This window comes from Sciurus carolinensis, chromosome 4 (assembly GCF_902686445.1).
Source record: "Sciurus carolinensis chromosome 4, mSciCar1.2, whole genome shotgun sequence".
Classification (NCBI taxonomy): Eukaryota; Metazoa; Chordata; class Mammalia; order Rodentia; family Sciuridae; genus Sciurus; species Sciurus carolinensis.
The window spans coordinates 159,852,302-159,866,801 of record NC_062216.1 but is presented as its reverse complement, the minus strand read 5'-3'; the positions used below and the strand labels follow the sequence as shown (position 1 = coordinate 159,866,801).

The window sequence follows — 14,500 nt, the reverse complement described above, 5'->3', positions numbered from 1 at the left end:
CACCTCACAGCCCCTTCCTTGCTTCATTGTGCTCTCCATGACACTATCACCATCAAGCTACCCTACGACTGCAGTATGTGCCTGTCATTCAGTCTTCCCCATTAGACGGTGTTCCATGAGGATGTGGGTTTTTGTCTCTTTTGTCCCTGTCCCAGCACCTAGAACAGAGCCCAGTGCTTAGTAAGCATTCACCAAGAACATCTTGGAGGGTGTCCCATGCATACAGTGGACAGTAAGGCCTGAAAGCTGATCCCTCTATGCTCTTTCCAGCATGGCCAGCGAGCCCACACAATGACGTTAAAATGCGTCAACCATTAGAAACTGTCAAGGGTCTGGGCACAATGCCACCTTGGAGGGGTCTTTGTGTTTTCCCTCTTCTGGGATTCTCTGATGTCCACAGCTCCAAACAGAAACCCAGTCACTAGCCCATCCCACCTGAGCTGACTTTGTGGGCGTTTCCCCCCAAAGCTTTTAAGAAAACTACTCAAGTCAGAGAACAATAAGAGCTGAGACACTTCAGTGACCCTGTTTCTTTCTCTCTATTCATACCTACCTGAGACAGCAGCCCTTCCCGAGCTGCTCATCTAAAGCCACACTAATCCCCACCAGCGGCTCACGGCTGCTTAATACTGCACCTTTGCCCAACGTTGACTAGGGCAGGTCTGACGGCAACTGATGACATCAAGACAAGTCTAGACCTGGGATTCCAAAGTCCAGGGGACGCTGGACCTCAGAGGGGTCTGGGAAGGAACCATGAGGCCTTCTGTTTTTATTTAATCGAAAAAAAAAAAAAAATGAAGGCGGAAGGACCTCATCCAACAAGTTGAAAGTCTGAATAGAACTAAGGATTGCCCTCCCTCCCTGAGCAAAAAGGGGTTCTGCTAGCAGATGGTCTCTGGACTCGCATTGCGACATTGGCTCTTTCTGGGCCTCCAGCTTAATGGTCGCCCTGCAGATTGAGGACTTGCCAGCTTCATAACTGCCTGGGAAATTCCTTAAAATAAATCCATATATGCAGATGTTAAAAAAAATGAAACTGAAGTAATGTTATGAACACTGTCAGAAGCACCCCATCTCACCTGTCACTCAGGTCACGGGTCATGTGCCGCAACACTCAGGCAAGGCCACCTGAGGGACCAGATGGGAAACCGCAGAGCCCGGACAACAGAAGCCACCTCCATAATCCACCTGCACTCAGTGGGTCGCCATGAAATTGAATCTTAAGTAAACTTGCAGACCGTGAGAGCTGCTTTAACTATCCTAAAACTAAGAAATGTAACAAAGGCCCAAAGGGTCGCTGCCGGGAAACCACAGTCGGGAGATAATGCTCACAATGCTGGCCACGAGACCAGCAGGTCTTCCTGGGTCACATTACAAGGTAAAAAGGACCACAGATAAAGGGTCAACCCACAGAATTATCCAGAAGATAATGAACACATGGATCTCCAGTCACCATGGTTGCGAGGGTCCCGTCCCACATGGTTAGATAATGGTAGTAGCAACGTGTATTGATTATTTATAAACGAAACATAACTGGACGTGGCTCCTGGGGTGTGTTTTACCAACAGGGTATGTTGGTGCTCATTACTCATTCTCCTCTTTCTAGAAAGCTTTCCACACTGCAGAGGCTGGCCATGGAAAAGTTGTATTTCCCATGCTCATTGGAAGCGAAGGTTCTGGATATGAACTCGGTCCCCCTGCAAAGAGCACTCATTCAAAATGCAGAAAGCAGACACGAAGCAGAGGCCACCTTCCTGTCTGAGGGGCTGTTCTGCTGCTGGTCAATACAGTGAAGAGGGACACCAGGGGTTTTCGTAAGAGCATTACAAGGCCCACTCTCCAGCTCGGTCACTGGTTTCTTCTTGAACTCAGTACATAGTCCCAGGCCCAGTGTGAGAGGCAGCAGCACCCATGCCCAAACACACCCATTTACAAATGATTACAAACACCGCTCCTGTTGGCTGCAGGTCACTCTGGGTATCCCCAGTCTCCAGCCCTGCCACAACTCCAGAAGCACAAAATGCCCTTCAGTCAGGTCCTTGCTGCTTAAAATACCTGGGCTGCTTACTGTTGCCTGCCTTGTGCTATCCAGGACGGGAGCAGGGCGGTTTGGGGGACAAACAGACCGGACCACAGCAGAAGCGGTTGGGTCTGACCACCCAGCGGCGGCTCCTCCCTCTGGGCTGGTGGAGATGGGTTGGAAGGAATGGCTTTGACATTCACCAGTTCACTCTGTGAATGTTCCCTGAGCCCCCTGGGCTAGGCTCAGGGTCAGGAAGGATGATCAGGACAGGATCCACGCCCTGCTGAGTCCAAGGGGGAAGACATACAAGCAAGGAACTGTACTGTTTCTGAAAGGACCAAGAAATGCTGAAGGCTGCGACAGCTCAGTAGCCTTAAAAAAAAAAAGAAAGAAAGAAAGAAAAAATCCACATGGGTAGATTTTTTTTCCTCCAGGAAATTTCTGTGTCTATTTCTATTTGAATTTTCAGGTTGAAGGCCCTAGGTAAATAACTTATTTCCTTCCTTTCCCTTTCTGACTCTAAACCAACCTCATCATTAATCAAAGAGAGATACTAACTACAAGCCTCACAGCTCTGAAAAGGGACAAGCCACGTGCAGAGACCCCAGCGGCCGGCCTGCTTAAGCAGCAGTGACCAGGCTGACCAGGAGAGCCCTGGAAGGGGTGCCTTTATTTTATCGCCTGCCTGAGGTTACAGAGTACACCACGGGTAACAAAAGGTACCCACAATCTGCAGGGTGGCCTCGGAAGACACCAACCAGTCAGACACACGCTCTTTTACATCCCACTCACTAAGAAAGAAAAAGGCTGCTCATTAAAGGTCAGCATGCTGCAAAGATGCCATCGACCACAACACAGTCAAATGTCACTAATAAAATGTGAAAATATGTGTGTCACAAAACAGGCATGCATGAGGACAGGTAGTGGGGACACCGACAAGCACCCAGGTCCTTCACTCCCAAATCACAGACCCATCTAACCTCCATGTCCTTATCCAGTGTCAACACACACCCACTGCTGTTTAGGGCTGTTTCTAGTCCACAGATTGTACCCTGAAGAGCTGAAGAATGTCCCCGAGCAAACTCAGTTAAAATGGGTCTTAAATCTCTTTTTCTGATTTGTATGTTGCTGCTTTAAAAACTGAAAATGAAGCTGGTCTAGTTTGGGGGTGGGGAGAGTTTTACATGGCGAACATTCAACCAAGAGCACTATGGGAGTCCCCGACACACAAGTGTGCAAACAGGAGGCCTCATGCAGGCGCGTAAGCAGAAGAGCTCACACAGGCGTGCAAGTAGGAGACACGTTTGCAGCCCTGCTTCCCCCCCTCACCTTGCTCCGTGCCCCTCTCCCGCGAGCCCTCTGCTCAGAGTCCCCGGGGCCAAGACCACATGGTCACCCACCCCACCTCGTGGTCTCCCTCCCTTCCGCTGCTCCAGGTACTCTGACCTCCTTGCCAGGGATGTTTTCTTTCACTCAGGGACCAAGACTTGGCCTTGGGCAGCTCTTGGCCTGGAACACCCTTACCGGAAAGGACACATGGCCGGCTCCTTCACTTCCGGCAGGTCTCTGCTCTCCAGTGTCATCTTATCAATGACATTCCTAATGACCTCTCTATTGGACCACAGCCCGTGCCTCTCACATCCCTCGACTCTTTCCTGCTTTGTGTTTCCTTAAGACCATCTGAGAGACCAATAAGAGGACTGACCCGCGGAGAAAGCAAGTTCCACAGGACAGAGGAGCGCGAGGTATCCCCAGGGCCTAGACCAATGCCTGGCGCAGAAACTCGGCTTATAAGCTTCCATCAGCCACTTCGGATCTGAGGTGCATCGAATTACAAGCTCCAGGAAAGCCTAATTGACGGCTCAGTTGCTCAATGATCTCATAGGAAGAACTGTCTGCCCCTTGATTTCTTATAAAGACGGGGTCCCAAGATTCAAAAGAAAATCTCCAAGGAAAGAAGAAGGTGCCAGCAAAGACTTCTGGGTTTTCTGTATCAACGCTTAAAAAAGAGGCCTGCTGGCCGTGGCTTTCATGAGAACCTTTGTCACTTGACCTCCAGTATAAGACCAGGTCTGTCCCTTGGTGGGTTTAAGAGGGAAAGGGTGGTGCCTGAGCTTGTAAGCCTTTGATTTCCTGTTTTTAAATGTCTGTGCTCCGCCAATCATAAGCAAAATGATCTTCAACCAGCCACCTAGAAACGGCGGCTGCCTCTGCAGGAGGACAGGTCCCCTTGTCCCCCACTCCCATCCCACACAAATCCCCAGCCTCCCCTCCTGAGGTGCCCGATCACCCTACTTATTTCAGAATACAATGAAATGGAGCCAACGGTAGCTATAACAGTCAAAGGAAATTGCCTAAGCGACCCTATCTCATCTCAGCGCCACTAAGAAAACCTCCCCTGGAGGCACAAACGTTAAACCGCCAAGGGGAGACCCCAGAAGGAGGATGTCTTATCTTTCAGTTCAGTTATTTACCGCTGTTTTCAGGACTCATAAAGAATGGTCTCAAATTGCAAATTTGCAATTTGAGAAAATGCAATCTGGTGTATTTACTAATATGTTATATGCAAAATAATAATAACAAAATGTCTTCTCATATGTTTAAAAAAAAAAGAATGATCTCATATGGGACATTCTCTCGACACCTTTCCAGAGGAAGTTTCAGACAGATAACACAAAAACAGTCCTGGTGTATTGCTAGGACTCCAAATCATTCTGTGCCTAAGCAAAAAGATTCTCTAATATAAAATTAAGTGTGTGCAAAAACAATAACAAGAACAAAAAGATCCTGGAGTGACATCCTACAAAGGGGTGGGTGGGGACAGAGACACACACAGGTTTGAATTTAAAAGGTTGTGGCTAAACATACTGTCTTCAAACTTAATAACCAGTTGCCCTAATGATGTGTTTATCTAAAATATATTTTATCAATCAAGGTACAAAATGCATGACGCCATTTCAAATATTTTAAAATATATATAGGTTATATAGCCCTTATCTGAAATGTGCAGGGCCAGAAAATTTGGGGATTTTTTTTTTCAGATTTTTGGAATATCTGCATATGCATAATGAGATATCTTGGAGAATCAGACCCAACTATAAACATAAAATTCATTTATGTTTCATATACACACACAGCCTGAAGGTAACTTTATACAATATTTTGAGTGCATTTGTGTTTCAAAGGGGACCCATTACATGAGGTCAGGTGTGGAATTTTCCATGTCAACTCTCAAAAAGTTTCAGATTTTGTGGCATCTTGAATTCCATATTTTCTGATTAGGGCTGTTCACCTGTATATCCATCCCATCAAGGAGAGAAAAAGTGCCAGTTTGCCTCTGAGTGATAAAACAATGGATGATTGCTTATTTTCTGGAATCCCACAGTTTCAAAGATGAGCCCATTATGTTTATAATTAGATTAAAAGTTTAATACCAACTGCATTTTATATTCAACCTGGTCAAATGAAACTACAAGGAGGTAACCCGAGAAGTCTTTAAAGAAAGACTGCTCTTTCAATACATTCAACCATGGCAAAGAAATCCCAGGTGACATTGAAAGCAAATATAATGCAAAAGGAAAAAAAAAGAGAGAGGAGAGGGAGAGAGAAAAGCCTTTCTCCTGGCAGGTTTCTCTTCTACAAACAGTAGCTTTCAAACAAAGACCACAATCCTACCCGGCAGCACAATGGGAGGGTGTTGGGGGGGGTTCAGCACAAATGCAGCCTGGAGGCCTCTCCCCGTGCACCTCCTGACACGGCTCCATCAAAGCCTGAGCCTGCTGCAGGTATGTGAGACATTTTAATGTAAGGGGATGAACTTCCACAGATGCATTCACGGAGGGACTGAAATGTGTGCAGAAACCACAGGTATGTGCTTCATCTCACTCGCTCTGGGAGTGGTTCACACCTGCACGGTGCCTGTCCTGAGCATGGATGTCTTCAGGTCAGTGGCTAAAAGAGGCCAGCCTTCCTCGGCATCCAGGACACACACAGCTGTGCCTTCTCTGCCTGACACCTTGGGGGCAGCAAATTTAGTGGCCTAAATTTCTGGAACCAGATAAGCTTCAGCTGGGTCTAAGTCTCAGGGGAACTCAGAGTCCAGGAAGGCAGGGAAGTGTCCCCACTGACAGAGCCAAAGTTACTGGCCAGGCGTTCTTGGCAAGACTTGAAGTCACCTTCCTGGAAACTGGCGACATGGGTCTGTTTCTAGACTTCTAGACTTCAACATGCATTCAGGCAACAAAGATTTTATGGAGATTCTACCCTGTGTCAGGCGCTGTGTAAAACATCAGGATTAGAATGAGCCTGAAATGTGGTCCCTGCCTAAAACAATAGTCTTAATAAGGACTATTAACTCAGAGGGTCAAAGACTTCTAAAGAAAACTGCCTGACAAGGCCCATTTCTCTAAACCCTCCACTAACTGAAGGCCGATTACTCAAATTCATGAATTACTCAAGCTTATGAATTAGAAAAGTACAAAAGACAATGGCCCCCAGATTAGAAGAGGAGGGAAAGACTGCCAGCCCCTGCCAGCTGTCTTTTATTGTTCCTCCTCCTCCTCCCCTCCAGCCACCAGAGAAGACCGGAGTCCATTTCTTTCATAATACTATTTTTCTAGCTCACATCTAGAACTCCTGCCAGAGGGCTCCAAATTTTTAGCAAGACAATCTGTACTATGCTGTGGTCCCTAATGCCTCTCCCAGGGTAACCTGGAGTGACTCAAACTGCAAAGCCCGGCTACAGCATCAGCTATCCTCATCCCAAGAGTCTTCAGAGATGCAAAAATCACGTACACTTTTAAAGAAATTCAAGTCAGGCACAGTGGCACACGCATGTAATCCCAGGCACTAGGGAGGCTGAGGCAGGAGGATGGCAAGTTCGAGGCCAGCCTGGGCAACTTAGTCAGAGCCTGTCTCAAAATAAAATAAAATAAAAAGGGCTGAGGATGTAGCTCCGTGGCAGAGCCCTTGCCTAGCATGCAGGAGGTCCTGGGTTCAAGTCCCAGCACCACAAAACTCAAAGTCATAGGAAAAAAGATATAGCATCCGTTGTCATCAAAAGTGTACTTTAACAAAATGAACCCCTCCAAAATGTTTTAAAGCATGTTTGCATTTTTCATGTCCCATGTAATAATAAACTAACTGTTGAGGTGGAATTTTTGTTAAACTATATGTAATTTTAAATAAGAAAGACCTTTTGAATTAACTGTATGGTTTCCATTTAAGAGAATGTTTTGAAAGTAGTATTTGCTATGAACTAGGGGGAAATATCTGAAAAGCATACTTATAGAAATACGAATTGTAAAAATGCCAAATAAATACATATATAAACAAATGTCATTTCTTGGGAGGAAAGGGGACGAGAAAGGGAAGTAAAGGGCCAGGCAGGATCAAAGACAGAGGCTCCTGACCAGTTCAAGCTTAGTAAAGGTTCTGTCGCAAGTTCCAACGGGCTAGACGGAAAAGAGCTCCATCTACTTCCAAGTCAACTAAATATTCTGACTAGAGCTGGAAATTTTAGCAAAGAGCCAATTACAAGTCGAAAGTTTCTTCCCAGTATCTTTAGCTGGAAAGTTATGTCCCAATTCTCCCACGGGATCCGTGAAAACGGATTTTGGCTGGACAATTCCCAGGTAGCGAGAAGCTAATGTGCATTCCTGCTGGGGGCTGATACTGATCCCTGTTCAGGCGTTTCTGCAGAGGATTACCTGGCATGCTCAGTCCCAGCAAAACCTGAATGGGCCTGAACACATCTCTCCAGTCTAGAATAAATCATCGGGCCCTTTGTTTGAACTGCTTGAGCCCCATTATGTCTGCACACCACCCTGTCCTCTAACCCTCTGGGGAGAATCTGGCCTGGTCTCCAGCAGCCCCAGAAGTTTGGCCCTTGGTGATGCCCGTCTGTCTGGTCCTGCCCGCTGCAACCACCGCCTGGCTACGGGAATGTGAGCAAGGTCCATTTTTAAATTCCCTTAGAAGTTCCACAACCACAGGTTTGGGTGAGGAGACAAACACCGCTCTAGTTTGCTGACATTAAACTAAAAATACCCAGCTGCAAACAAAAGCCATCTTTTACAAGGGCTGGCTCGGATGTCCTGAGGTTCCACATGGTAGTGTCGGACCATATCCTTGGCAGCCAGGCCGCCTCAGCAACCGCTCCAGGCCCAACAGGGCAGTGGGGCCCACTGTGCCCTGGCTGTCAAGGAATCCTGCAGCGGCAACCCCGCCTGTGATGCAAAGAACAGCTTTATTCCTCGGCCATCCACCAAGGCGCAGGCTTGACGAATTCAGGGCTGCGTTTGCTGCAAGTGTTAGATACACACTGAAGGGAGAAGGGGGGTGCAAAATGAAAACCACCAACCCCATTTCCCTGGAAAGAAATGTGTTTCCCTCTCCCTACTCCTCGCAATTAGAAAAGCAAATCTTTGTTACTACACGGGGAAAGGCAACTCGGAGGCATTAAAAATGATTTTCGGAGCCAAGGTGGCCTGGCAGGGATCTGTTAAGAGGTGACAAATGAGGAGGCGGCGGCGCAGGGACTAAGGCTTGGCGGGGAGAGCCGCATACCCCAGGCGGCTTCTGGGAAGGTTCTACCTGTTGGGCTTCGGAGCCCAGCAGCCAAGTCTTGGCCACAGCGCTCGAGGACGCCGGGCGACCCCTCTCCCTCTGGTCTGAAACTTTCCTTCTGGCCCTCCTAAGAAGCAGCGAGCAGCGTTTATTCCTCTCCCAGTGTAGATGCCAGATTTGGAACTTTGCCTAAGCCAGGAGGGAGCACCGAGAAAGGGGTTCTTTCCCACACCGCGGAGGGGACCCCGGGTGCTAAGAACCCAGGAAGAGGGAGATGCAACCTGACGATCCGCCCAGGACCTGGCCAAAGTTTCCTCCAAAACTGTGGCCAAGGCGTGATCCAGGAGCTCTGAGTCCCCAGTCAGGGTCTGGGGGTGCAGAAGGGGTGAGCCAGGACCCAGGGTACCAGACGCAAGGTCAATGCGGAGCAGGACCCTAGGGTGTTTTGCTAAAGGCCGGCGCCTGATGGAGAGCAGCTCCGGGAACCCAGCCTCTCCCCGCGACCTGCGCAGCGCTGCCGAGCCCAGGACACGTGGGAGTTGAGCCTCAGGCTGCCTAGTCGGCTGCAGGGACTCGCAACCTCGCTGGGGCGCGCTCCGTTCGCCCCCAGGGTCCCCAACCAGGAAGAGGCAGCGCGCCCGGGCTCAGAGCGCTAGCTCTGGGCGCCTCTTTCATCCTCAGACCTCGGCAGACCAGGGACCGAGTTTCATTCTCTTCAAACTAACCCCCTGGCAGCTTCCCACAACCTCTACCTTTCCCTGCTACCTCGCAGACAGGCAAGAGACACAAAGAAAAAGAAAAGAAAGAAGGGGGGAAAACCACTACACCCTTCCTGGTGCCTTCCTCCAGCCTGCAGCCGGGATGAAGAAGAGGAAGAAGCACACCTTCTGTCCTCCTCCCCATCCCAATTCGGTAACCCGGGCGGATCCGGGCAGCAGGGAGCCCCGAAGAGGCCGAGGGGAAAGAGGTAAGGTTGGAAGAGGAAGAAACCAGGCGAGGCGAGCTAGCGAGAGCGCGAGAGAGAAGAAAATATCCAACAAAACCACGCTAACGCGCCCCCTACCTGGGTGCAACATACTTTGGAAATAGAAGATGACCAGGATAAAGGATCCCAAGCAAGTGGCCAGCACCATCCGGCAAATTCTGTTCATCCTCATCACTTCCAGCAGCGCCGGCTTCATGGCTTTTGTCCTGGCTGCAGGGACCGGGGAGTCCGCGAGGCGCGCCCGGGGCGCAGGAGCGGGGACCCCGCCGCGCGGACCGGAGCCCCGGAGGCGCAGGGCAGGGCTGGGCAGCTCTCGGGGGAAGGCTCGGGTGGCTTCGCGGCGGTTCTGGAGCCCCCCAGCCCGGGGCCGGGGTGTGGAAGGCGCCGGAGTTGGTCTGGAAGTGCCGAGATGCGTGGACCAGCGTCCGCGCGCCCCTGCTGCTCCTCCCCGCCTCTCCGCGCGCTCCGCCGCCTCCTCCGCTTGCTCCGGCGGTCGCCGCTGCCTCCTCGCGGGCCGGGCGGCTGGGGTGCGAGCGGCGATGGTGCTGCCGCCGCCGCTGCCGCTGCGCTGCACTGGCCGCTGTGGCTGTCGGACGGGCCCCCTCCCTCCTCTCCAAAGGCTACTTCATTGCGCTCCAATGATCTATATATTCCGGGGCTGGGTTTTACCAAATGCAACTCGCAGCCCCCGGCGAGGGGAGGGAGCCTGCGGAGCGGCGAGGAGGGCGGGGCCGCGCCGGGGCGGAGCGCCGCCTCCCCCCGCCCCTGCCCGGGACATGGTCGCGTCCAGCTGTTTCCCGGGGAGTCCGGAGTGCGCGCCGCGCTCCCGCAGGGTCCCAAAAGCCCTCAGTCCCCGGCCGAGCTCGGCCGCCGTCTGGAGGTTGTGTCAGCGTTTCCATGACAAAACCCGGAGGAAAAAAATACGAATAAAATCGCCTCGGTGCTGCCACCCACCCCCGCCAGCGTTTGGAGAGGGAAGTGGCGGCGAGCGGGTTGGGCGTCTGAGGGGGAAGGGGGGCTTCTGGTGGCACGCAGTTATTTAAATCCCTGAACGACGTAGCGAGCAAATTGCCCCAGACCCCCCGGGAGCTAGCGCCCTTTTCGCGACGATCAAACCTCGGCGGTTTCGTTTTTCTTCCAAACGACAACCCAGCTGGAGCATTGTTTTGGAAAGGGGTTAAAGAGGACTGACTCCAAGTCAAGGTTAGGGAACCGCAGGGCGCTCCGCGGGGTGGGCAGGCGACAACCGAGTTTTCCCCTGGGACTTTGGAGTCTCTGACACCCTCACCCCAGCCCCTAAAGGCAAAAGGGACTTTAAAGCTGTTTTCCCAAAGGGTAGTGCTTTCTCCAAATTATCCGAAGTGCACAAAAGTCTTAGCGGGGTGGACGTGAGAAGATGCCCCTAGGCTGAAGCCACCATCATCCCAGTCCAACAAACTGCTGGAAAAACCCCAAGCCAGCCTTAGCATTGGCAGGTAAATGGAAAGATGGCGGTGCTTTCTTGCATAAAGTGATTGAAAATGTTCAGTTCCATGCATTTAGGTTGTTTGGCAATCAATAAAGCAGACCCAAGCAAATAGTGTCGAGATCACTTTTATACCAGGAAAAAAAAAAAAAAAAAAAAAAAAAAAAGCTATTACTGTAAAGACTAACTTTAGGGCCTTATCATCAAGTCATTATTACAGTACTAGTAACTCAATAATGAGATAAGACAATGTGTCTTTCAATGCCTATCACAAAATAGACATTTGGTGCATTCTCACTGAATCTGAATGTAATGGACCTCATCCTCCCCTTGATTTGCCCAAGACCCAGCTTGCAGTCTGGTTCCACAGTGAAAACACCTCTGAAACCTCAGTTCCCTTCCCCCAAAGTTCCTCTCCAGCCAGTGCATGGCAGAAGTAACCAACTCGGCAGCCTTGCCTTTAATGACAGAAGACAGTTAATTCCAGCACAATATTTATGCCAGTTTGTATTAATTTGTACTCACTTGTGAATGAGTTGCTTGCTAAAGGCCTCCAAGCTGAACAAGTCACTCTCCAGTGATTCCCCCAAAGGAGGGTGGAGATGGGAGCTTAGCCTACATCACCCTTGCAAGGGCCTGGCTGCGTGAGCACATGCAGGAAGGCTCAGCCGGAATGCCAGGCTCTTATTTAACTTCTGGTGTGACAGAGCAGAGGGGAAGGGGTTTGCTGCCAGGTCACCCAATCGGCCTTTCACTTCCCAGGGCATGAGTCAGAGTGACAAGCATACAAACGCCTAGACACACATGAGGCCATCGGGGAGTCTCGGGGCCAAGGGAAAGGTCAGAGTCGAAGTCCCTGTGGATCCTGGAGGGTTGTGCTGGGCCGTGTGCTGGAAGAGGAGGGCGGACCATTGGTGGCATCAGCTTTTGTAGTCTCACAATCTAGAATTGGCCCTCACCTACAGGAAGGGGAATTCTCTAATGGGAAATCTCCCACCCCTTCCCAAGTCTCCTCTGATTTCTAACCTGAAATTGCCTCTCTCCTCCTCTGTGTTGGGAGCACTAGGTCCAAACTCCTCTTGGGTCACTACTATACCCCATTATGCTAAGCTGTTTTCTGAGGACCAAATTTTCTTCTTCTCTATCTGTCTCTAGTGCCCAGCATGATGACTGGCACATGTTGGGCAGAAAAAAATCAGAGATGGAGAGGTGATGCCCTCTTGGGCTAGAAAGTTAAGCTAGACCACCTCTGAAGTGTATAATGACCAGTGATAATGACCTGTGACCTCTTGTACTTGGCACACTGGGGGAAAGAGGGGAAGTGTCTTATCTCCCTCCTGGCACTGGAAACTGGCTCGACGAACAAAACTTTGTTACACCTTTTATTCATGCTACATAATAAATATGGACAAGATAAAGGGTAGTGAGAACTAGTAAGACTGAGAAGAAAAGAGTTTTTATATTTTGAACATTGAGGAGATGGAAGGATCTCCAAAATCAGGTTTTTTTGTTTTCCCAATGTACTAGTCAGGATAGGCAAAGTCATGCTGTCATAACCAGCCCCAATTTCAGTGACCCAAAGCAGCCAGGGTCAGCATCCCTACGTGTCCACTGCGGGAGGTCAGAGGGGCTGCACCTGAGGCATTTCGCACAGATAGGGAAAAGCAGCTGCCTGGGAAGACGCTGGTTGAAGGCTGGTGGCGAGGGATGCTAGGAGGTCTCCCCCAAACAAGCCATCCATCCCTCAAGGGGTGCTTGTGGCTTCTGTTCATCACTGACTGACCTGGACCTGTCATAGGGCTGCTCAGCATCAAAACTCCACCAGGAAATGCGGTCCTGTAATGAGCGTGAAGTCCTTGGACAGCAGTGTCTCTGGTTGCATCCCCTGGTCACTTTTTAAATCCTACTTCCCTTATTTTTCTAAAATTCATTTTCTTCGCCCTGAGAGCTTCCGCAGCCGGCACAGGCTCAGAGTGGGAACTGGCTTGCTCAGTTTACTCTCCAAATCCAACACCATTCCAAATAGGCCGGGGCCTGCCTATTGGAACCTGGCAAGTATGTTGAAGAGAAACCTATGTCCGTTGAAGACCTTCTAAATCTTGTAAATATGACAGGAAGAAAGATGGAAAAATCAGAATTCCAGTTTATGTGCAGTGAAAGGACCGATATTTACAGAGCCACTTGGATCCCTGCAGGCTGAACTTGACCTCATTCCTGTAGACTACACCTACAATGCACCGTCTTGTTAAGATCTTGTGAAATTGGCAGCGCTGCCCCTTCCTGCACTTCGTATGAGAGCAAAATGGGCCCAGGGTCCTTGGTGGACAGAGAGCTCTCTAGCATCCTTGGGGAGGAGGGGGGATGCGTCTTGTGCCAACATCAGCCGGGGCCCCTCGCTGGCTCCTCTGAGGACTCACTCTGCCCATTTGCACCTCTAGCACAAAGTGCGCTCAGTTAACCAGGGCACAGTCAATATTTGTGGAGTTGAATTAAAAACCATTTGCCTACAGCGTGCGGAGATCTCGGGCCCAAATTTTCTACAGGTAGGTAAACCGCAGATACACAAGTGGGTCACTGAGAAAAGGCTTTTCAGAACAGGCGGGGAAGAAGAAAGGAGCCAGGAAGGGACGGAAGAGGGACAGAGAGAGGGAGGAAGGAAAAAGAGGAAGGGGAGAGGGAAATGCAGAGGAAAGAGGAAAGACAGGGAAGAAAGGAAGCGGGGAGAGGAAGGAAGGAGGGGGAGGAAGGGAGGGAAGATGGGAGGAGAAGACGAAGGGAAAATACCCACATTATTCTGCCTCATTTTATTTACTTTTTAAATATTTTTTAGATGTTGACAGGTCTGAATTCTATTTACCCATTTATATGCGGTGCTAAGAATCAAACCCAGGGCCTCACGCACGCCAGGCAAGCGCTCCACCACTGAGCCCCAGCCCCAGCCCCTGCCTCATTTTCTGGTGCTGTCTTGTCTCCTCCCCTGTGTAAGCCCCCAGAGACCCCTCTTTGTCCCTGGTCAAGGACGGTGTCTGCTGGGCGCTCAGGCCCTGCCCAAATGCCCCATCTCCACACACAGCCCAGAAACCAGGTCTCCGGCTGCTCGGCCCTCCCAGCTAGCTCTGAACGTGGCCCCTGGTCAGCTCCTAAACTCTGGCTAGAGACTCCAGGAGCTGCAGCTCCCATCGGACAACCTCGGGCCCCTGCCCACCCCAGTGCCCCCTCTCTCAGCGCCATCCCAGTGGGAGCCTCCTCTCTCTGGTCAGCACATGGCACTTCCCCTAACCCCAGGCCTCCTTATGAAGGCCATCCTGGGCCTCCTTTTACAGAAGAGGAAACTGAGGTAGACAAAGGAGGTGACATCACCGCCCAGGGAGCACACCGCTGGCGTTGGCTTACCCAAAGTCCCAAATCCGGGAGCCAGGCGCCAGCGGTGCCCCAGGTCCTGCTCTTCGCCTCCCGTGCA

General features: G+C 50.6%; 1 protein-coding gene across 2 annotated transcripts in view; it reads right to left on the bottom strand.

Annotated features, from left to right (window-relative positions):
* Window positions 1-10,288, bottom strand: part of Chst11 (carbohydrate sulfotransferase 11) — a 225,221-nt gene extending 214,933 nt beyond the window's left edge. The window contains exon 1 of one of the 2 annotated variants that reach the window (XM_047550334.1): window positions 9,654-10,288. In XM_047550334.1, the coding sequence (XP_047406290.1) occupies window positions 9,654-9,771 (118 nt within the window). In that variant the 5' untranslated portion in view covers window positions 9,772-10,288. The remainder of the gene's footprint in view (window positions 1-9,653) is intronic. The other variant, XM_047550335.1, reaches the window with a different exon arrangement.
* Between the last annotated feature and the right edge of the window lie 4,212 nt (window positions 10,289-14,500).